General features: G+C 39.8%; 1 protein-coding gene across 5 annotated transcripts in view; it reads right to left on the reverse strand.

Moving 5' to 3' along the window:
* The window catches only part of ST8SIA1 (ST8 alpha-N-acetyl-neuraminide alpha-2,8-sialyltransferase 1), a 132,521-nt gene that overhangs the window by 79,622 nt on the left and 27,813 nt on the right, over positions 1–25,086 (reverse strand). For 3 of the 5 annotated variants that reach the window (XM_045587834.1, XM_036458403.2, XM_045587835.1), the window contains exon 2: positions 4,551–4,695. In XM_045587834.1, coding sequence (XP_045443790.1) covers positions 4,551–4,695 — 145 coding nt within the window. Of the gene's footprint in view, positions 1–4,550; positions 4,696–14,151; positions 14,239–21,362; positions 21,507–25,086 lie in introns of those variants that run through there. The other 2 variants (XM_045587832.1, XM_045587833.1) reach the window with 2 other exon arrangements.

Here is a 25,086-nt window from a genome sequence, read left to right on the forward strand (position 1 = left end):
GATTCTTTATACATGGCCTTAGATAGCTATTCTGAGAAAAAAAATTACTAGTTTGTGATTTAGATCACATGATTATTCAGCAAAATGTAAGAGAATGATGAGCCAACTGTGTTTTTATTACACCAAAAGGAAATATTTTTCAAATTATATCAGCACTCTTGTGGTTTCTAACATTCCTGCTCCTCCCGCACTCATTTCTAAGGTAATTTATGCTCTTTCTGAGTATAAATGTTTTAGGTCAAATACCATTTATTCAGAAATATCTACAAACATGAGACCATGCAGGCTTAAAACGGACTGTTTTTAGCAAAAGAGGAAGGAGCTGACCCCATCTCAGGGGGTGGGGAGAGTCTCAAAGTAGAAAGATCATCACATTGTTCCCCCTCCCCCCCAACACACATAAAATACTCTAGAAAACCTATTTGAGGGTTAAAATTCTGCCCTCATGCTTAATAATATTCAACAAATACTAGAGGCCCAGTGCATGAGTTGGGGGTGAGGGGGCATCAGCCCAGCCTGCACCTTCTCCAATCTGGACCCCTTGGGGGATATCTGACTGCCTCTTGCAATCCAGGACAGCTGGCTCCTAACCGCTCACCTGCCTGCCTGCCTGATCATCCCTAACTGCTCTCCTGCTGGCCTGATCACGCTTAACTGCCTCTGCCTCACCCTGCACCCAAGACTCAGGTTTCCCTCCTCTGGCCAGTCGGAGGCACCCAGGACCTGGGCTTCCCTCCCTCTTGCCAGCCACAGGCACCCAGGATACAGGCCAGCTTCATCCAGGCTGGCCACACCCACAAGGGACCGTGGGTAAGCAGCTTTGCCTGAGCCGCAGCTGCAGGCACCTGGGACCATGGGGCAGAAAGCTAGTCCCTCTCCCGGGACAAAGACACAGCCGCTGGTGTCTGAGACCATGGGGTGGGAGGCTTGTCTCTCTCTCTCAGGCTGCAGACTGGCTGGCCCCCATTCCTCTCTATCGGGCTCATTTGTGCCTGGCTGGTCCCCATTCCTCTCTCCTCAGTGTTGAGTGTCTGAGCAGTTATGGTGTGATGGAGTGAGGGCGTGAGGACCATTTGCATATTAGTTCTTTATTATATAGGATTTCATCAAAAGATAAACCCTCTTGGAAACAACTGCATCTGTATGTCCTGCTTGGCCTCTTGTGTAGTATGTCCAGCCCAGGTGGGCTATGAAAGGGAGCCCTTGGCAAACATGAGCCCCTGGAAATGAACATCCATTTCAGTGGGAAGCACTGCATTATGCACAGAAATGAAAAGTTGTTCTTGTTTCTCAAAAGCTCACAAGAGGTATGGAGATGAGCAGAGAAGGATTTTTAAGAAAACCATTGTATGTTGTTAACATAGATAAATTCGTATGAGGCAGAATTGACTAAGTTTAGTAACAAAGTTATGGGAAGTCATGAGAGATCCATATAAGAGCTACTAAATGCAACTCTGGAGATTCAGTGCAGCATCTCCAAGTGCACATCATCTCAGTGGGACCCTCCTGGCCCCTCCAGCACTGATTCAGCACCTGCTAACTTTCCACAGCCCATAGAGCATCTTGTACTGCATGTTGGCAACAATAACAACAACAGTGGGTAAATGTAGGCAAAGGAATAAAAACAATAATGATGATGGCTAATATATACTGAGCATTTAGGGGAAAAGTGTAACATATAATTAAAATAAATACATTAAAATATATAATTAAAGGTGTACTATAAAATTATACATCTGAGTTAGAGAATGAGTGATATGGCACAATTTTGCCGAAACTCATAGCAAGAAGGGACACTTTGTTCAACTGACAACTCTGAGCCTCGCCCACTCACCTGCCTTTCTATCTGATGGGCATACATACAACTTCCTTCCCACAGGGAACATGAAGAAAACACATCAATGAACTGGCTACTTAGCTTCCTGATAACAAACTAGAAATATTTCACTAAGAAATATAATGTGCTGAGAGTATATACTATTTTTTTCTGATGATGCAAAATGATTTCCCAGGATTTCTATAAATTAGTCATTTCAGAATCTCAGCAGAAATATACACGCAACTATTTTAAAAATCTACTCATTGAACTGGTTCACTGTGTTGAATGCAAGCACACACAGTGATGTCATAACTTCTGCTTTCTAAGAAAAAAAGCATTTTTTTTTATCATTAAGAAATGGTGATGGAAAATAAAATTCAATTAAGTAAGAAAGAAATGGTTTTACTGGCACAAAGAGGCACAGAATTCTGTGCACATAATTTAAAAAGGAAATGTTTCCTACTATCCTATGGCTGCACCTGACAGGTAAGTGGGAGACTAGTTTTTATTTCTTTAACCGTCTTTTCTTCAAATCTGTTTTCCAGCGTGGAGTCGGTTCAGAAGCCTTCATGTATACTAGGGGTGTCGAACTCAATCAGAGAAGGGGCCAAAATCTAAAATCCAGCCTAAATCGCAGGCCGAATGGTTTACTGAACAGTCATAAACTGTCATTGTGATGGAAACGCAGCGGAGTGCAGTGATGACAGCGCGGTGCGGGCCACATTGCAAGGCCTGGAGGGACGGATTTGGCCCGCGGGCCTTGTGTTTGACACATGTGATGTATACAAAGCCTACTTTGGACTTCTTTAATTCTTTTCCTCCTTTAATTCTATTTGATGAGCTGTTAAAGCAATTGCTTCCTTATCCCTCTTCATTTCATAGCCAGTTGATACTGGGTTATGAACAGGGGATATTGTGGATTGGCTTGTTTGTCCTCTATTCCACCCTTTTCCTAGCTCCCTGCTGAAGCTTCCTTTAAAACTGCCTCTCCTGGACTGCTAAGCAACTACTATTCCAGATGCAAATTCATCTTACCCATTAGATGCCCTTGAGGGAGATTTGAAAGCAGGGAGTGAGTTAGAACCCATCAACCTGACCCTATTTCTGGGCCACACAAATGGCAACAGCAGCTGGGGCTTTCTAACTCCTAAACCAAAGTTGGGGCATCAGGTTCTTGAACTAAGCAATTTCAGGAGCCACACCTTGACTCGTGACTCCCACATCTTTATTCTCCTGATGATTTTTTAAGTGCCTAATTCTCCATATGAAATAACTTTCTGCAAAAATAGCTAGGAAGATTTCTGTTCCTTGCCTAAACCTTGACTAATATAATTATAGTTTCCATTCCCTCATCCGATGATGCAATATATGAACCAGAACAGCATGAATACCCAACATTTACACAGTGCTTTGCAGTTTACAAAGCATATGTACATAAATTGTTTACATTAATCCTGACCACGAGTGTGAGAGGTGCTGGGACAGGGGCTCCTCTCCCCATTGCACAGATGAGAAAGCTGAGTCTCAGAAGAGTTAGGTGACTCAGCAAGACATTTACTTAGTAAGAGATGGAGACAAAACTCAACCCCAAGTTTTATAACTCTTCTTGTTAAATTACATTTCACATACAATATTCTATTCCTTTCAAGGACAGCTTGTGGTTATGACTCTTAATCCTTTCCTTTGCCTCTAGAAAGCCTCCCAAGGGTAAATGAAGAGGGGAGAGAGCACACAGATGCTAGCAATGGTCAAACCTCCTATTTCTTACTGAAAAATAAAACATCATTACACTCTAAAATCATATCATTAAAGTAAACCGAAACACCTAAGGACGAAATAGCCACTCTATTTCACAAAGAGTGGCTTTGGATCCAGCAGAGCCTGTGCCTCAAGTTTTCACAGGATCCCCCCTTTGAAGACGCTTTGCTGTTAATACAGATACATGAGAGGTTCAGTCCCATTTGCCAACTCTGACCATGACTGCTCCTTCTGCATAACCATAGTGGACAAACCAAGAGTAGTTAGAAGACTTGGAGAGGCCAAGATTTATTTCTCCGTTTCTCCCTGATGGCCATTTCACCTAAGATCCACTCTCTCTCCAACAAGGGCTCCCCAAAAAGATTTCCTTTCCCCCCCACTGGCTACATAGATATAATTTAGTAAAACATTTAATTTCAATGCTCAAGAAACCAAGAAGAAAAACATTAAATAGGCTGAGCTTGTTTTAGACCACTTCGAGTGTGGCCAGATTCTCTCTCTCCCTTATCCACCACTCCTCTACTTCCACAGCAATAAGCCTAACAACAGGGTGAAGGTTCAAGAGCTCTAAGAAGCAAATTTCTGACCCTATGGTCCCTACTCCCTGAGAGCAACATCAACCCTAAAACAGCATTCCAGTGCTGCACATCTTTGAGACCATATTACAGCCAACCTCACAACTCTGAAATACCACAACTCCCTGTTCTTACTTTCATTCTCTGCTTCCTTCAGACTCATATCACTCAAATCAGAAGAGAACATGTTACTCTATAGTATCCTACTCTGCTCTTGCATCAAAATACCATGTGATTCCTTCCCACACACAAAAATAACAACTATAAGAAAACATTTAAAATTATGAAAAGAAGATGAAAAATATACCTGATTAGATAGGCAAATTCAATTACACCTTCCCTATAAAAATCAAGACATGTAAAAGACTATATTGGGAGGCAACAAACTCTATACTAACCTGGGGGAAGAGAGAATAAGTTGAATTGTCGACGGTGAAGGAGTATAAAAATTCCCCATCATACCACATGCTCGTCCCCATGGGGGAATTCATTTTAGTCATAGCGAAGAGATGGGCGGGGTCACAGCAGTCTTCCATCTGTTTCCTAGGAGAGAAAATAGAGAGAGAAAAGAACACCGGGTTAAGTGAGCAGCAGACTCATTCACTTGTCATCCCCACAGAGATGTGCAGTCTTACCTCAGTGCCAACTCACAAAAGTATCTGTGTCTCCAGGGTGATTAGACTACTATTAATTCACTCTTCCAGCCACCAGAATGCATGACTGGAATTTTTTATAATAAAAAGAAGTTTAAAAAAAATACATCAGCTCTCAGAGACAGGTGAAATACGTCCAAAGGCAAAAAGCATCATCGCAACTGCAGAGTTATTGATTGATTTAAACATCCAGTTGCAGAAGGTGGCTAACTGTGGAGACTAGAGATATTCAGTAGCAGCAGAAAAAAGCATTTCTGCGGTGGTTTAACTCTCAGGTAGTTAAGTTCAGTGACAAGGGACTTTCCATGAGCCATGTGGAGCAGGAAATGCACACGGGGGTCCAAAAGAGGATGCATTCCCCATCTGTGGACAAGATTAAAGGATAACTCCTGGGAAACCTTTTAAAATAGAAACAAAATGAGATGACTGATGTGATTTCAGACACTAGGGAAGCAGCCGGCGTTCTACTGATAGATCTCCTGGGGCTTGTCGGTTCAAATTTTGTCTGAACTCTCAGCCGTGTTCAACACAATTGAGCACCATGACCTCTGCAAAGGTCTCCTCACTCCCTTAGTGCCTGGAACACCAGGGTCTCCGGAGTCACCTCACCCTTTGTGCCGGCTGATCCTCTGCCTGTCCCTCCAATGTAAGCCCTGATACTGTTCTATAGGCCAGTCTTTATCAAATCAAAAGTTTTGTCAGAAACTAATTCCATTAACTCACTCAGCTTTCCTGAGTAAAAGTGTTTAATTCTCCAGTGACACCTCTAAGAGGACCTGCTATCATGAACCTTCAGAATGGCAACCCCACACAGATATGCTCACTCAGACATTGTAGCTGCCTGTTGGGAGCCATCAGAGTTGATACAAGCAACTCCATCTTAGAAAATACAACTCCATCTTGGGAGTTAAGTTTCCAACTCCTCTTACAACTCACAGTCACCAGAGATCACGTGGTGCCCTGCTGTTTGGCCAGAAGCTAAAGATAACTTATCGCTTAACGACACATCCTGCTCTGAAAGATCCCTACAATGTCCTCTTCCTGATCCTTCCTCCCACAGTTTGCCCCGCCTTGGAATGTCTCCTCGGCAACTTCCCCCTACAGCCTGTATATATATTGCTGCTTCAACAATAAAATTCGAGGCTTGATCAGAACCCTGTCTTGCCTCCATTTCTTCGCATCTCCTGTCCTCTATCATTCCCTTCTAGGTGCCTCCTTGCCCCCACGTTGATCTCCCGCTGGTCGGGACAGCTGCCTCTAGTACAGAAGTTTACAGTTGAAAGGAAACGGTAATGTAGAGTGCTGGGTTCAAATCCTGGCTCTGCCATTTACTAACTCCTTACCTGGGGAATGCTACTGGGTTTCAGAACGGGCTTCAGAGACTGTTTCTGAGAATATACATGTGGAAAACAGAGTAAAAGTTCAATACATGTTGTTGTTATTATATAACCTCAACCTCATTGTAGAGATGAATAAACTGATTCAGTGTTAGGACACAAAACAAGTCTTAGCAAATTCAAGAAGACTGAAATATACTAAGTATCTTCTCAGACCACAATGGCATGAAACTAGAAATCAATAAGAGGAAAACTAGAAAATTCATAAACCCATGGAAATTAAACAACACTCTCTTGTACAATTACTGGATCAAAGAAATTAAAGGGGAAGTAAAACAATTTATGAATGCAAACAAAAATGGAAACACAACATACCAGAACTTGTGGGATGTAGCAAAGGCAGTTTTAAAAGGCAAATTCATAGCAATAAATGCCTACATGAAGACACAAGAAACACCTCAAATAAACAACCTAACTCTACACCATAAACAACTAGAACAAGAAGAACAAAGTGAGCCCAAAGTTGGCAGAAGAAAGAAAATAATAAAGATTAGAGCAGAAATAAATATAATAGAGAAAAACGACAACAACAACAAAAAACAATAGAAAATATCAACCAAATTAAGGTGTGGTTATTTAAAAGGATAAACAAAATTGACAACCCTTCGCCAGAGTAACCAAGAGGGAAGGAGGAGGAAAACCAAACAACTATAAATGAAAAATGAAACATTACAACTGATACCACATAAATCAAAGGATCAAAAAACAACCATATGCCAACAAACTGGATAATCTAGAAGAAACAGAAAAATTCTTAGAAACACACAATTTACTAAGACTGAATCAAGAAAAAACAGAAAATCAAAATAGATCAATTACTAGTAAGGAGATTAAAAAAGTAATCAAAAACCTCCCAAAGAAAAACTTAGGAACAGATGGCTTCACTGGTGAATTTACCAAATATTTAAATACAATAGACACCAATCCTTCTCAAACTCTTCCCAAAAAATCAAAGAGGAGGGAACACTCTCAAACTCATAAAATGAGGCCAGAATTATCCTGATGCCAAAACCAGAAAAAGACTCTACTGTTAAAAAAGAAAAGTACAGGCTCAATTCCCAAATGAATGCAGTTGCAAAAATTCTCAATAAAATACCATCAAACCAAATTCAGCCATGCATTAAAAGGATCACACACCATGGTCAAGTAGGATGTTTCCTAGGATACAGGGATGTTTCAACATATGCAAATCAATCAATGTGTTACATATTGACTAGAATGAAAGAAAAAAATATATACAGTCATCTCCACAGACACAAAAAAGCACTCAACAACATTCAATATCCATTCGACATAAAAACTCTTTAAAAATCAGGCATAAAAGAAACATATCTCAACATAATAAAGGCCACACATGACAAGTCCACAGCTAACACCATACTCAACGGTGAAAGGTTGAAAGCCCTTCTTCTAAAATCAGGAAGAAAAAAAGAGTTCCCACTCTTACCACTCTTCCTCAACATAGTTCTAGAAGTCTTAGCCACAGCAATCAGGGAGGGAAAAGAAATAAAATGTATCAGAATTAGAAAGAAGTAAAATTATCTATTTGCAGATGGCATGATTTTGACACCAATAACACCCTAAAGACTCAACCAAAAAAACCAGTAGGTCTACTCAGTGAATTCACTAAAATTGTAGACTACAAAATTAACACACAAAAATCAGTAGAATTACATTAACAACAAATTTTCTGGGGAGAAAAATGGATCTCAATTACAATAGCATCAAAAACAATTAAACACAAATAAATTTAAGGAGGTAAAAGATCTTTACTCTAAAAGTGACAAGACACTAATGAAAAAATATCAAAGAAGACACAAATAAATGGAAAAGTATCCCAGGTTCACAGATGAGAAAAACTAATATTGTTAAAATGGCAATACTAACAAAAGCTTTAAACATCTTTTGAAAGGAAAGGCCAAGTTGATGAACCTTACCAACTCAATTAGTAGTAGATTCTGACCCATGTGCATAGCCAAGGAAAAATATTGGGTAATGTAGCATCCTGATTAAGAGCATGGACCCTGGAGCCACACTGCCTGGGTTTGAAACTTGGCTGTCTCATTTACCTCTCTCCTTAACCTCTCTCAAGCCCTCATCCTTGAGATGGTTAACTTACTGAAATATGGTAGCACTCATACTTGGGTAAAAACTGCTGTTTGAATTTTAACCTTGCTATCTGACTTCGACCTTCGATTACTTGCTTGAACAATAGGGTAGTTGCAGGAGATTGACTCCCACTGACTCAGTAGCTTCAGGGGTAGAAACTGTAGATAACCTTTAATTCTGCTTTTGTATTATGGGCAAGATAGGGCCACATTCCAATGTCAAGCAGGGTGTGACTGGGAACCAACCCTGCGGGCTGTCCCCAGTCTTTAGAATTTAGTCCTGAGGGGCCAATCAGGGTTAGCCGAGGCAGTGACATCACCGACCTGAGTAAAACCCCTGGTTTGGGCGAAATTCGAGCTCTTCCGCCATGCTTCCGGCATGAGTGGAATAGCCCATGCTAGCATGGAGATGGCTCTTTTGTTTATTGCATCGGACTCGGCTCCCTGGTGGTCCATGGGGATCATGACTGCAATCCCCAGCCAGGACCATGAGGGACCCCCATTCCGAAGAGCCTGACTGGCCGCGGTAGGTGTGTGTTTGTCTGTGTTTTTGTGTGAGCGCTCTGGAGGGACTGCCCCTCCATCGGGGCTCTTACCTGGGTGTTTACCGGCTGCTGCGTCAGCCATGGTTTGAGTCCAGATTCGAATCTGTAATAAATTCTAGCATGCTTAATCAAATTGGCTCCGGTGGTCCATCTCTTGGGGACTCGCTTCGTAACACTTACTTCATAGGATTGTGAAGAGACTATGTGTTGGGAGCCATCAGAGTTGATACAAGCAACTCCATCTTAGAAAATACAACTCCATCTTGGAATTAAGTTTTTAGTTCCTCCTAGCAGAGATCACGTGGTGCCCTGCAGCTTGGCCAGAAGTTAAAAATAACTTATCCCTTAACAACTCATCCTGCTCCAGAAGATCCCTACAACGTCCCCACCCTGATCCTCCCTCCCATAGTTTGCCCCGCCTTGGAATGTCCCCGAGGCAACTTCCCCCTACAGCCTGTGTGTGTGTGTGTGTGTGTGTGTGTGTGTGTGTGTGTGTGTGTGTATTGCAGCTTCAACAATAAAATTTGAGGCTTGGTCAGAACCCTGTCTTGCCTCCATTTCTCCGCGTCTCCTGTCCTCCCTCATTCCCTTCCAGGTGTCTCCTTGCTCCCACGTTGCTGTCCCGCTGGCCGGGACAACTATGAGTAAAATTCTTATAACTGTGCCTGGCTTTTCGTCCTTTTATACATAGGTGGTACATTATAACTATTCACTAAATAAATAAAGTAAATTCAGTTCAGAAGAGAGGGAGAGAAAGAGAAAGAGCAAGAGTCAGAGTGAGAGAGAGAGAGAGAGAATGGAAGATAGATAACCTTAGGAAAGATACTATATTTTTCTGCCAATTACTGGTATGTTTTTAACATTTAAAAAAATAATACAAGGCAGATAATAGTTACAGAATTATTTGATGTACTAGCTATCAAAATATTAAAGAAAATAACCTTTAAAAACTATATTTAATTTTCAGTTATTTAATTCTATTAAGATAATGAGATGTTCAGCAGGGGAATGTCCTAGTTGGGAACTCTTCATATCTTGTTATGAGGAATTAAAAGTTAAATTCACATTTTCCCCTAAAAAATTCATGAGGGAAAAAAAAAGCTCTTAAAAATATCATGAGAAATCATCGTGATCCAGTCTTAACACTAATGCCTGATAGCCTTCTTATCTTCTTTATTCTTCTCTACAGCACTGAACACTGTTTATATGTTCTATGTTTAATTTATAGTTTTGCTTATTATCTGTCTCCCCAAGTCCCAGAATATAAACTCCATGAGGAGAGGGAGTTTTGTCTTCTGCTCACCACTGGATCCCCACCTCCTGAAATGGTGTCTGATACACTGAACAGAAATTTAATAAATGCTGGTTGAACAAATAAATAACAAGTAGGAAAGAAGGAAGAAAACATTAGAGAAACAAGAGGATCTCAATGCACATTTTGTTCTCACTATTCAAAATTCAAATTGAAGAAGTCAATTCCTTATAGTTCTAGCCTACGGAGACCAAAAAACCCCAAAAGATTGTCAAAATAATTGCCTTAGACTAGTAAACATTTCCAGTAGAAGCAGACCCAGGATTTTTTTGGATTTGCTGCCTAGTGAGTCCCAAGTTCCTTATACGATGCATTAAACCTTAGCCTGACTAAAGCAAGCATCCATTAGGATCGTAGACCTGCAACACAGGGACCCGAGGAGCAGTCCACCCGCTGAGGGTGCTGATAAACTGTTCCCTTCACCAAAGTGTCAAACCTTCAAAATCTGGCTTTCCAATGTTTGATAAGGTTTCAGATTGAATCTCATCTCCAAAAACTTCTTTATATTTTATTAATATATAATTTCCGTCAAGTATTGATTTTAACCTTTGGCTTTTGGCCAAATGTGTATCTAATGCACTTCCTCCAAATAGCCAAATCAATAGTCATTGTAAACTGTCCTGAGTAGAGTTCCTAAAATTCCTTTTTAGACTATTACATGTTAACTCCTTGAGTTAATGTCGCAGAGCTTCAGATTTATTGCTGAAAATGGTCCCACATTCCACATCAGAGATGGTTTTTAAATTGAGACAATAATACATATAAAGCCCCTAAGCACATTACATGGTCTTCATAAGCATTCATTTCCTTCTCTTTAGTAGTTAGGAACCAAATAACTCTGCTTGCCTCACAGAACTCTAAGTTATTATTATTTTACTACATATGATTTTTTAAATAGCTACCCTCTTCCATTCCCAAATATGTCATTTGGATGATAGATTCTATGTTTACTCTTTTAATAGTAAAAGCTAAATAGTTGGCATCCAATAAGAGGGGGCTTCTCTTTAAGTGAAGAATGTGTTGGCCTACAAAGAAATCAGAGCAGTTTCATACTCTAAATGGCTGACTTGGGACAAGAGATGGTGAAAGGTAAAGAGTGGGCCATCATAAAGTTATTTTACCCTGACTTAAAGAAACTTGGTCTTAAATGATCAGTTTTGAAAGAAGTTTGAAGACCAGCAGTCACTGCTGATTGAGGGCTCAAGATTTACAGCAAGAACTTTCAGAATTCACCCTGAAGCCAACAAGCACTAGGCTTGCCCATGGCGAGGCAGTGGGGACAAATGGTTTACATCACTGACCTAAGAGATTCAAAATACACACTCAAAATAGGGGAGAGTTTTGATTTCATCTAATTTAATTTTTATTTTATTTTTCAATGCAGTTTACATTCAATATTATTTTATATTAACTTCAGGTGTGCAGCATAGTGGTTCCGATACTTTACAACGTGTCTCCCCAATATTCCAAGCACCCACCTGACACCATATAGTAATTATAATATTACTGACTACATGCCCTACACTGGATTTTACATCCCTGACTATTTTGTAAATGCAATTTGTACTTCTTAATTCCTTCATCTTTTTCACCCAGTACCCCATCCCCTCCCTCTGGCAACTATCAGTTTGATTTCTGTGTCCATGAGCCTGTTTCTATTTTGTTTGTTTATTTCATCCTTTAGAGTCCACATATAAGTAAAATCATAAGATATTTGTCCTTCTTTGACTGACTTATTTGATTACACCTCATTTTCCATAAAATTCTCTGGAATGGTGAAGAGAGAATTATTGGTTAAAATAATGTTTTCTACAGGTAAAAAGTCTTTTCAAAGATTAATCTTCCGGATAATGTGCCAAGACTAAAAAATACAGAGAAAAGTAGCTCTTATGTACTACTCAAGATAGCAAGTAATCTTTTTACTTGGCAGCATTTTATTTATCACACTGAAGTGACTGCGTAATAAAGGAAAAGTGTTCCAAAAAAAAGTAGATCAGTGCCACGTGTATTCTGCATTTCTCCAAAGAGGCCGAGTAGACTGAAAGGAGAACTCTTTAGAACACAACTACCATACTTCAAGGATGATCTTGTTTTCCCTCATACATATTTATTTTGAAATATACTTCACAAGCGTACATGCTTATTTTAATAAAGAACATAAATGTTTCTAGGAAATAGTTCAATGAACACCTATTTTCAGTCATCTTGTTTATGCTCACTTGTCTGTGTAGCTAGAAAAATTCTAATATTATCCTTGAGAATCACATTTGCTGTTTTAGTTACCACTCACTATTTGATTCACGCAACCAATATTTATTATACACTTTCTTTCTTTCTTAAATATATTGTTATTGAGAGGAAGGGAGAGGGAGAGAGAGAAACATCAATGATGAGAATCATTGACTGGCTGTCTCCTACATGCCCCCTAATGGGGATTGAGCCCACTACCTGGCATGTGCCCTTGACTGGAATCAAACCCAGGACCCTTCAGTCCACAGGTTGACACTCTATCCACTGCGCCAAACCAGCTAGGCCTATTGTGCACTCTCTATATGTCCAGGGCTGTACTAGGCACTAGGATGGGGGAGTAGGAGAGGGACAGGGAATGCCTTGCTCTTTTAAATTCTAATGAAGAAGTCAGATAAACAAGATAAATAAAAGGATGTGGGCTAGAGGGTAAGGGTATAGTTTCAATGGGGGCTAAGTCAGACCTCACTGGGTAAGGGACATTTAGGAGAGATCAGAGGAGGTGAGGAAGTAAGCCGCATGGCTATCTGGAAGAAGACAATTCAGGTGGAGCAAGAGCAAACATTTAAAGAACTTTCAGGAAACCAGGCAATTGGAGTGAAGAGAGTGTGAGGTGATGTGTTGCTGGATCATGAGGGCTGGTTTGACTCCAAGGGAAGGAATAAAATCGGCACTCACCACCAACCTACTCGTGGCAGCATCCACAGGCCCTCAGGAATAAATCCAGCTCCAAAACCACAGAAAGTCGTTTGGATTTCACTGAAGTTGTAATGGGGAAACTTGGCAGAAACTTCATAAAATTTCCCAGAGAACATCTGTCTCTGCTCTGGACACAATTCTATCATTTTCTCTAACCACCCCCAAACCCGCCCTCTCTCCATCACATCTCCTTTCATCAGAGCAATTTTATTCTATTAGGCTCTCTAATCTTGACTCCCTTAATAATCATTTAGCATCATACATAGGTTGAGAAAACCCACCATACAAACTCTTTTTGGATTTTTTTTTTTCTCTTTTGGAGAATGGAAGAATTCGAAAGACAATAAAAAATGTTCAGTTATGTATGTTTAATCTTTAAGAATAAAATTACCTCTCTCTTTGTCTATTCACAGAATCACACTAGAACAAGTATAAATGGATATACCGAAGTTGAATGGCATGTTTTCAGTGGCCTGAATCTAACACACATGAGAGAGAGAGAGAGAGAGAGAGAGAGAGAGAGAGAGAGAGAGAGAGAGAGAGAGAGAGAGAGAGAGAGAGAGAAGAGAAGAGAAGAGAAGAGAAGAGAAGAGAAGAGAAGAGAAGAGAAGAGAAGAGAAGAGAAGAGAAGAGAAGAGAAGAGAAGAGAAAAGAGAGGGAGGGAGGGAGAGAAAGGGGAAAAAAGGTGTGACTTGTTCTTAAAGCTGACTAATCTGGTAAATTGGTCTCTGAATAGCCTAAAGGTATTCGGTGGTGCTTAATTACAACATAAAACTATTTGAATTTGTTGCATTGAGGGAATGCAACAAATTCACTTTGGGAGGCTCAGGTAGGAGCATGGGGACGGGGCAGGTGCATCCACTGAGAGAAATAGTTGGGCAGTCAGTCATCTGTGAGAACATGATATCCTGAAAATGAGATACAGATCTGAAGCATCAGTCCATACTGATGAGTAAACCCCCATATTTCACTAAGTTTTAAACTTGTGCCCAAGTGGCAGATACTCCAAATTACAAATTACAAATTACATTGATTTACGAGTGAGTTGTTTCTCCAACGCACAAGTTTTCACAGCAGGGTGGGATGCAGCAGGATTTCTTTATGTCATCATAATCAGCGGTGCTCCTGAATAGCAGTAGGGGGCCAAGACATTATGCATCCAAACGAAGCACCCTCTTCAGGAACATCTTTCTTGTTCTAAGGGCACCAGAGTCTTAGGTGATTTCTGGGGAGGATGAGCAGACGTTAGTGGAAGGAAAAGCAAATAAAAAGGAGACAATGGCTATAGAAACTGCTTTATGAGTTTTCCAAATAACACAGATGTTTCTAAACTAGGGAAGCGAGCCAATGAACATGAGATGAGCAGGGGAGTGGTCAAGTTTAGAAGGTGAAGTCCAGGAGTCAAGCTCCTTGGATTTGGCTCAGCTCCACTGCCTACTAGATAGATGCAAGACTGGGGCATTCATCCCAAATATTCTTCAGACCACAATTGCCTCTTTCATGATTTACGGTGCAGACTATTGGTATTTCTGTAACTGTTCCAGTATTTGAACAGATTCAGAATTATTTTCTGAGGAAGATTTTGGCTCTGCGTTATGACCCATTTCCACAGGAAGGGATTCTGTGTGACAACACAAGCCAGAAATTCTCAAACTTCCTTAACAGAATAGTAACTGTGCCACCTGCTTGTCTAAAACATATGGTTCTCTCTCTACTCAGCACAGAATATCAGCATTTCAAGTTGTCAACAACCCTTAATGGACTATAATCTAGTTTCCATTAAATGTGTGGTTAAAGGAATGGGTATTTAGGAGAGAGGAATGTGTTAGCTGATTTCCTCCTAGGAGTTAGATTCTTTACATTCTTTCTTTATATCAACTCAAACCATGAGCAAGTCAGCAAACTGCATTCTTAAATGTCCATCCTATGAACTTTTCATGGATGAGAACAGAGCTGTTCTTCAAGTCAAGTATGTCAACTCAGCTTACTACCAACATGTGAAAACAACCAGGCAGCATCCCTCACCTCCTTGCTATGTTTGCTACGTTTGTACTTGGCTTTGAATTGTTCGATCAATATCATTGACCCCCATCGTGACAGAAAAGTGAAGAGTTGTTGAGAGAGTTGACAGCAACCGTTACAGAGAAGCATCAGCTTGGAAACAAAAATAGAGATGAATTTTCAAAACTAAAAGCTTTGAGAAAATGAAGGATCTTACAAGGGTGGATGGAATGAGTAATTTGACACAAGAGTGAATAAAGAAACAATACGCAAGAAAAAAAGAAAATGACAGATTAAATGGGTAATATTTTAGTTTGTCAATAAAGGATTAGAAGAGGCTAAAAACTAGAAACCAGATAAACCTACAAGGATGGCTGCAGTGCTCAGAGACTAACAAGACTGGGAGAAGTACAAACATGTTGAGTTTACTGCTGAAGAAAAAGCATACTTGTCAAATGCCTGTTAACCCAACAGTAATTCAGGGTAATGACAGGCATTATGAAAAAATTGAAAGGAGATGGTACAAGTACCGCTGATAAAAATATACAGTGAGCTACGGGTGCTTCCCTTACTTTAAGGTCCCTCTGAGTCTGCCCATCAGAGGGGACAGGGCAAATGTTCATGGAGTTCCTAATGAGGAGGAATCCCTCCCAACATCTGAGATCAAGGGAAGTGCTTAACTGCCTCAATGTAGACAAAACCTAACGATTTGGGGAAATTTATCTAATTGGCTATGAAACAAGAGCAGAATAGCATGCTTTCAAAGGACAGACTCATGATTGATTTGATAAAAATGTATTGGAGAAAGCAAGTTTAAAAATTATTTGGGTGATTTTAGACTTAAAAACAACTTCTGAAATTGTAACCTATATAAAAGTTAAAGTCTCTGAATTAACTAACCATCCTGGTGAAACACCTTCACCAAGTTACACTATAAAATTATGCTTTTCTTGAGGGTCAGTGAAATAAACAGCCACATGAAGAATACCGTTCAGTTTTCCATAAAAATGAAATTGAAGATAATGTATAATAAGTATCCACAGTCTTATTTATCTGCATGATAAGTTCTTCCTTGAATGAGTGACAGGAAAATGTTTTATAATTACATAGAAATGTACACTTCTACTTATCAACCAATGAAAATTATCATGACCCATTCTATAAGTATTCCTCTGGTCTGAGTCGTCAGGGAGTTCAGAGGTAAATACAGTATGTTTATAAAATTACCTCAGGCTCAAATCCATGGACTGCTAGGCCTCTCCTCTTTTTTATTATTATTATTGTTTTGTGTATATTTTCCTTTGTCATTAATTCAATGTTTATTTAGTAAACATTGAATTAATGACAACAAATATTTATCACATATGTAGCATGTCTTTTTTACAATTCTAGAAATTGAAGAACAGCAGTAAACACGATAGGCTCAGTGCTTGCACCCTTGAAGTGGGAATGTCATCTGTTTATGATTTAGAGATGCTACAAACAACTCTCGGGTAAACACTCTCATGCTTAGATTTGTGAACACATCATGATTATTTTACTGGGATAAATTTTTATGAGTATTTGCTGAATTAAAGAGTAAATACTAATGGTGTTCACACCATCTTTGATTCCCTTTTTATGTTTAGCAAAGTAAAATAGGTACTGAGTTTAAACTATTATAAAGTAACAAATGAAACTTCCCTTTATATTCTGACCCACTTGTCTGGAACAAAAAGGCAATGGTTTTTTTATTTCTGACTAAGGTCTAAATAGTACTGTTTTGATTTTCCAATTTTTGTACTATCTTACAACTTACTGCTATGAAAGGTAAAGATATCACTTTCATCCTACCCCAAACAGACATGAACAGACTTTTCTGCACGCCACACTCCCTACAGAATTACATAAAAACTGTTAGCTAAAGCCATTATTCTGTAATAGGACTAGAGGCCCAGTGCATGAAACTCGTGCACTGGTGGGATCCCTAGCTGCTGGCTGCTGGCTCCTGGTCGGGGTTTCCCTTCTTCCCCCCAGCTGGCTCCACCCCCTGGTCAAACTCCCAGATGACCTCCTGGTTGAGGGGACCATTTGCATACTACACTTTTATTATATAGGATATAGGGTAAGTCTCTATAAGTATTATTTAATAGCTGAGTCATACAGTGTACTATCACTGTACAATATGTAGCCTTTCTAAAATTCACTGTTCCTAGAGTTAGTTCCTGTCTTTTTTCATTTGTTTCATTTGTCATGTACTTTTCAATAATCCCCTTTCTACTCCTTCAAAGAACTCTAAAATTTTCTCAGTGCAGTCAAACACATCAAGTAATGTCAGCTCAACTTCTTTTCCAGATCCTTCTGACCTACTGCTCTAAGGTGGGCTGCTTTCCTGCTAGCCTCGGTACACACCTGTCATCATGGGAGTTGCCTTCACCCCTTTTCTGAATTGTATTGCCTCGTTTCCTCTATACACTTTTTGTTTTTATTTGGTACTTACTCATTCAGGTGTAACATATACTCTATTTCTTTTTTTTTTAAGAAAGGGTGCAAGCACAGTATATGTTTTGAGTCTTAAATATTTGGCTGAGCACAAAATTTTAGTTTAGAAATAATTTTTCTAGGTTTCTGAAGGCATTGTCCATTGTTTTCTAACTTGCAGTGTTTCTGTTGACAAATCCGGCTTCACTCTTAAATCTAATCATTTGATTATAATCAGTTTTTACCTTAGACAGTTTTTAAAATTTTAAATTAAGGATTCTGACATTTCATAATGATAAGCCTTGGAGAGGTCTTTTTGCACTCACTGTGCTGGACAGCTGGTGGTCTCTTACAATGAAGAGACAAGTCCTTTGGTTCTGCAAGCAGCCTTCTATTATTTTTTTAAATAACTTCTAGCCGCCCCTTCTTTAATTTTTCTCTTTATAAAATTCCTACTAACCAACTTTTTTTTCCATTTTTCCCTCTTTCTTTTCCTTTTCTACTTTGGGGGAGTTACTTCCTAAACATTATTTTACAAATCCATCTATTGACCTTTTAATTTCCATTCCCACATTTATAAAATCAGAAAGGTCTCTTGTATCTTCAAAAAAGTTTTATTTTCATAGCATCCTAGCCTTTGTGAATGAATGCAATGTGTTTTCTAGTGAAAATCACAATAGCATTTGTGAGGTATTCTTCTCCTTCCTGCATTGTCTGTTTTGTGTGTGCCTTTTCAGTTGGTTTGTTTTGGTCTCTGTTAGAGGCTTCCTAGAAATATTTACAGATCCACAGCTGTCCGTTTACATTGAGGAATGAGGTACTAAACAGCCGAATGAAAGCTCTTTATGCTCGAGTAGTGATTAACCTACTGCTGGGCCTCATCAGAGTGTGATCCCCCAGGACTCCGCCCTTTCACTGAAGGATCCACAGCCTTTTCTCTTGCACTAGTCAGGTTCCCCAGAGAGGAACCTTCCACTGTCTTGGTAAGTTATAAACCTAGTCAACAACATTCTGAGAGCTAAGTGAAAATAGAGTGGTGTGTGTGTGTGTGTGTGTGTGTGTGCGTGCACGGGGGGAGGAGGGAGAGGACTTAGGCCTTACACCTCAGAATACAACATTTCTCTTAATTCCCCTGTTTTCAGCTGATGTCCCAGGTCCAGAGTCTCTCTGTTTCATCTCAAGCTTCTAACAGCAGGCGGCAAAGGCAACTCCTTGTGTCTGCAGAGAGGGGAAGATTTGGAGCGCTTCTAACCAATTTTCCTGTTTTCAGTCTCATTAGCACTCACCTCTAATTGCTGAGTCTTTCAGAAATTTTGCAACAAACACTGCCTTCCTTCTTGCTGGCTTTCCCTGCTGCAAGCACTCAAGTTTTAGATTTATGTACTCTCCTACTGAGAAATCACTGGCCATCTGCTTTTCATCTCTTAAAATATTATTGATGTCTTTTGCCGGCTATTGTCTCATTTCCATTCCCTTCATTCTTACAAGTTCATTCCTGTGTATATGCCTCTCTTATAATCTTATTAGTCTTTTAAAAGGAGTCAGAAAATCAGATGCCAGGTGATATTATCCTTCCCCAGTTTAATTTCTTTACTTGTGACTTTCCAATAATGTTTTCTGGTTTTAAAACATAACAGGCAACTTACTGAAAAGAAGTTTTTGCATATGATGTATCTGATAAGGGTTAATGTCCAGAATTTGTAATGAACTCATACAACTCAACAACAACAAAACAACAATCTGATTAAAAATGGGCAGAGGACCTGAATAGACATTTCTCCAAAGAAGATATACAGTTAGCCATAAGACATATGAAAAGATGCTCAACATCACAAACATCAGAAAAATGCCAATCTAAACCACAATGAGCTATCACCTCCCATCTGTCAAGATGGTATCACCAAAAAGACAAGAAATAACAAGACTTGGTGAGGATGGGGAGCGAAGGGTGTCCTAACACTGTTAGTGGGAATGTAAACTGGTGCAGTTGCTATGGGGGACAAAAACAGTATGGGGATCCCACAAAAGTTTTGAAACAAAATTACCTTATGATGCAGTTATATGCCCAAAGAAGTGAAGATACTAAGTTGAAAAGATACTGGCACCCCTATGTTCATTGCCGAGCTATTTACAGAAGGCATTATATGGAATCAACCTAGGAGTGTGTCAATAAATGGATAAAGCCCTAGCCAGTCTGGCTCAGTGGACAGAGGGTCCCAAGTTTGATTCCTGGTCAAGGGCATGTACCTCAGTTGCAGGCTCGATCCATGGCTCTGGTCAGGATGCAGGCAGGAGGCAACCAATTGATGTGTCTCTCTCACATTGATATTTCTCTCTGTGTGTCTCTCCCCCTCCCTTCTACTCTCTTTAAAATTCAATGGGAAAATATTTTCAAGTAAGGATTAACACTAATACTGTCTCTTGAAGAGATCCAAAAACAGAACAGACCTCGATGGACCATGAGGAGATGTCTAAAATTGGGGGGAGAGGGGGTGTGGAGTAGGATTGGGTCAATCGTAAAAGGAAGACACCGAGGAAAAGGAAGAAATTAAGAAAAATAGTTGTTTCTTGCTATGCACAGACACCATGCCAGGCTCTTTCATCTATATTACCCCATTTTGTTCTCAGCCCAACTCTGTGAATCAGACATTTTTATCTTTACAGGAGTTAATCAGAAGCACAAAACTGCAGAGCTGTGATGGAGGTTGCCTGATAAGAGCAGCAGCATGGTCTAATCTAATGGAAAGAGCAGAGGCTTTGGGTCATGTGGCTTTCACTCCTCCGCTTACTGCTGCGTGGCATTCACCAAACCACTGGACATCTGGTTTTCAGCTTTCTCGCTTGTAAAACGGGGACCACATTAGTTGATAGCAAATGAAAGCATTGTAAATAAGAGGCAGCACAGCTAGTACTTAGTGCTCCTAAGGAGTTGTGGTTATTATTATTCTGACGCTATAAAAAATAGGTTAGTGTCATAATAAGAGAGAAGACTACAGAAGGCAAAGAAAGAACTTCAAGAAGAGGGATTCATGTTTCTTCTAAGACGTAGACCCAAGCCCAGACTGAAGCGTGCCTGGGTTGTTTTCTTGTGGCTGTACAACCTTAGAGAAAAGCTCTCAGCAATCTATGTCTGCAGGGGACATCTCTGTAAGAAAGGCAATAAAGCATGTCCCCTGGTGACTGAGCAAAAGTCAGTGGGGTGACATGAGTCATAGCTGTCTGGGAAAATGTTCAACCCCATAATTCATATCATCTCCCCAAGTGAGGGTGCTCTTATCACCACTGAATCTCATGAGAAGCTGTGGCTATCCTCTCCAGATAAGATGTTTTGACAACTTCATTTTAAAGGCAAAAGATAAAATGTCTATACTGTCTGCTCAGCATAGCGCAGTGGTTGTGCATCGACCTACAAACCAAGAGGTCATGGTTCGATTCCAGGTAAGGGCACATACCCGGGTTGCAGGCTTGATCCCAAGTGTGGGCATGCAGGAGGCAGCCGATCAATGATTTTTCTCTCCTCACTGATGTTTCTGTCTCTCTCTCCCTCTTCCCTATCTCTCTGAAATCAATAAAAATATATTTTTATAATGTGTATATGTTTTTAAAAAGCAAAGTGTCATATGCTTCTGTGTATTTAGAAAGATCAGACTACCGGAAAATGCTGATTATTCTTCATATGTACTTTTTAGCATGTCTTCACATCCCTTCTGCCTCAAAAATAAATAAAAATGTGAAAATCAACATGGTGAACCAAAAGCGAACAGACTAGAAGGAAAACGCAAGCTGACCAGAAGAGCCGAGAGAAGCATATTGTCTGTGGAAGCTTTTCAGACAGCAGGTGCAGACTGTTCCCAGACACTCTGATAATGGAGAACGTAATTAGTTTTCCCTGACAAGGAAAAATAGAAGAAACGAGGAGGTCAAAGCTCATAAATTAATTCAATTCAGTGAGTGTGTTTGTTTGAATAAATTGTCTGTGCTTCCAACTGCAGGTCAGAGAGGACATACGAGACACAAACAAAGCATAGAGAGCACCCAAGTATTTACACGCTCCTTTGTTCATTCACTCATTCCCTCATTCATCTATTAAATAATAAATCTATTATTGTGCACTGAGTATGTGCAAAAGACATATGTGAAACTCTGAGGGTGAGGGTAAATAAGATGCATTCTCTGTCTTCTAGAATCTCATGGCCTCTGGCCAGAAAGAGCAGCATATAACCCTGGTGTATGGGAGAGGATGCACAGACCACCGAGAAGTGGTAAACTGGAGGGCTGGGTAGGGTGAGAGAGAACAGGTAATTGGAGATGGGAAAAGATCTCCTAAGATCAATGTGTAAATTGAGACCTGAAGGACTCAGAGGATTTCAGTCAGACTGGCCAAAGGCTAGTGGCCTGAGGAAAGCGAAGAATTCCCATCAGAGAAAACGGTGTGTGCAAAGCACAAAGTCCCCACACACCGCAATGCCAATGCCAGTCCAGAACAACTTTTTTCATCAGTCTGTGGCAAAAAGAGAAAAATACAGGCAATGAGTGAGGCTTTCAAATTTTATGTTAATGAGCAGCCTTTCCCCCCCCTGAGATGATGTCCTTTCCACATTTGGATGTCCACTTATAAAGTTTTTAAAAAACCGGTTGTCCATTTGGTAATTTTCTAACCCATAAAATCATAAATTTGGCAAGTCCTGAGTACAAGCAATAAAGCCACAAGTAGTTGGCATGGTTAGAAGGCAGGATACACCTGGCAAACAAGTATGCAATCGTTTAAAAGGAGATTACATTCAGAAAGTAGTCAGAAACCAGATTGTGAAGGACTCTAAATGGCTGGTGAAGAAGTTTAGTCTAACCTGTAGGCAAAAAGGAGGGGAGGGCCCTGACCAGTTTGGCTCAGTGGATAGATAGTGCGTCAACCTGTGGACTGAAGGGTCCTGGGTTTGATTCCAGTCAAGGGCATGTGCCTTGGTTGCCGGCACATCCCCAGTAAGGAGTGTGCAGGAGGCACACTCTTATTGATGTTTCTAACTCTCTATCCCTCTCCCTCTCCTTCTCCCTTCCTCTCTGTAAAAAATAAAAAAATAAAAAAAATTTTTTAAAGGAGGGGAGGGGCATTCAAAAGGGTGTAGAACTAAAGTTTTTTTTTTGTTGTTTTTGTTTTTTTTTTTTTTTTTTTTTTATCGGGCAAGCCACTTTCTTTCTCTGGTGCTTATATGTAAAATGCTGATGGGGGCAATCACCCCACCTCCCAGACTTATGGGTGCTTAAACCAAAATGAAGCAGAGTTGATGAGCTACTCCGTGAATTCTAGTGCATACTCTGAAGGAAAAGGGTTACTCTATCAATAAGACCCTCCCTCTCCTCTAAATAAATATATAAACTAGCCAGCTTTTAAAACCTCACCACCTGCTCTTTTTGCCTCATCGCTTTCAGTCAGGATGCTAAGCCAACAGATCCTAGAATTGATGAAAACAGTAAGATACTTACTGATCTCTAGTAGATAAATGCATGTCTCCACATAGACTCTGAGTTTTATTTGTGACAAAGGACGACCTCCTAAGAATCTGTAATTTTTTAAAGAATTATTAAGATTTCGTATGCACATTTTTCGAGTTTACTGAGGATTCTCGCTCAGCATTCTACAGAGAAGCCTGGCTACCATGCAACTCTTGGCCGCATAACAATGCTTTCTTTGTGCCTGAAATTCACATTTTTGTTATTTTAAAATTCCCATGATTGTTAGCAAAGATGTGTTTTATCAGTGCATCATCAGTGTTGTGGGGACTTGGCTGTGATTTTTAATTGTTGCTGCTCTTGTGTGTAAATATAAATCACTTTAGTTGTGGCTGAATTAACTAAAAAGTAGACTATGTTTGTATTTGATATACCAACCAAAAATTACCAAAACAAATTTTTAATAATTTGATACTTGAATTCCTAAATAGCTTTGAAGTAGTCCTTATGGGCAAATTCAAAAAACTTTGCTAAATCGTGAATACCATATTATATTTTTTATTAATTTAGCAAAAAATAAACCCTTTAGTTTTTTGGTGCATTGTTGGATTAACCCTTTGGTATGTACAGATGATGTATGATGTACCAATACTTTATGCAATAATTTTTGAACAGCTTAAATTTGAGGTATATTCTTGTTAGTTACAGTACAACTATGAATCATCCATAAATGTGCTGGTATAATAATAGCTCATAGTTAGTAGGCTTTGGAAACAAACCATCATAAATTTCCATTCTGCACCTATTTCTTACAACATGTGTGTGGGTATGTCTCATAAAACTCTGTAAGCCTCATTTTCTCAAAAAGAAAATAGAAATAAAAGAGTATTTGCCTCATAGGTTGGCAGAGACCATTAAATAAGATCATACATATAAATCCCTTTGCGTCAAACCTGTCACACTTTTCAGTTAGCTATTATCATTGTCATTATTATCATTATCATTATTATTAAATTCATTTTTTATAATAGTGAATATTTCTTTTTTTAAATATATTTTATTGAATTTTTACAGAGAGGAAGGGAGAGGGATAGAAAGCTAGAAACATCGATGAGAGAGAAACACTGACCAGCTACCTCCTGCACACCCCCTACTGGGGATGTACCCGTAACCAATGTATAATACATGCCCTTGACTGGAATCGAACCTGGGACCTTTCAGTCCGCAGACCGATGCTCTATCTACTGAGCCAAACCAGTTTCGGCTAAATTCATTGTTAATGGAAAGTAAAAATAGGTGAACTAAGGAGGCCAAGAAAACTCAGTATATTAAAGCCACCATATAAACACACTTGAGTTTTGTCAACAAAGAAAACACAAGAAGCACAGAATAAATGTTGGAAGAGTTATTTCCACACAGAAACCAGCAAGGACAGAAAGTGGAACGATTTCCAAGTGAGCTGAAAACGAGAAACAAGAGGATTCCAGTACGTGCCACACGGCTTGGGTAACCACTTGTCCGCAAACGTCACCTTATTTCAGTGAACCCGGAGAACTCCGTGAGAGACCCCTGATGTTCAACAACGAAAGAGACTCTTTGGAATATACGTTTAATTATACCAATAGTAATGAATGTAGGCACAAGATCAATTTACCAATTTTATGGTAAGCTTTTTGCACAGGTGCTTTTGTGTCTGGAATATGCCAGGAATGCCCACGGAGCCAAGAGCATGTGTTGCCAGCAGGAAGCTGTCTCCAGCCATATGGGCTGACCACTCAGTGGTCAAATACCTGGCACCAGCAGATATACTCTATTTATACCTTGGTATTTGTTCATACTGCAAATCTGGAGATCTTCTTTCCTTAAAATGTCTGTCTATTAGAAACATATTTCAGTTGTATTTGCTCCACTAGGAGTGCCTATGTTTGGGTGTGTTACAGGGCAAGGGGTACACTTGAAATAAGCGTGTTGCGGTCATAGAAGCATTGCGTTGTTTGATCTGAGGAGGGATAAAGGAAGGGGATAAGTATGTCAGGGAGCCTGCCTCTCCCATCCATCCAGACC

This window comes from Pipistrellus kuhlii, unplaced genomic scaffold (assembly GCF_014108245.1).
Source record: "Pipistrellus kuhlii isolate mPipKuh1 unplaced genomic scaffold, mPipKuh1.p scaffold_m20_p_3, whole genome shotgun sequence".
Lineage (NCBI taxonomy): Eukaryota > Metazoa > Chordata > Mammalia > Chiroptera > Vespertilionidae > Pipistrellus > Pipistrellus kuhlii.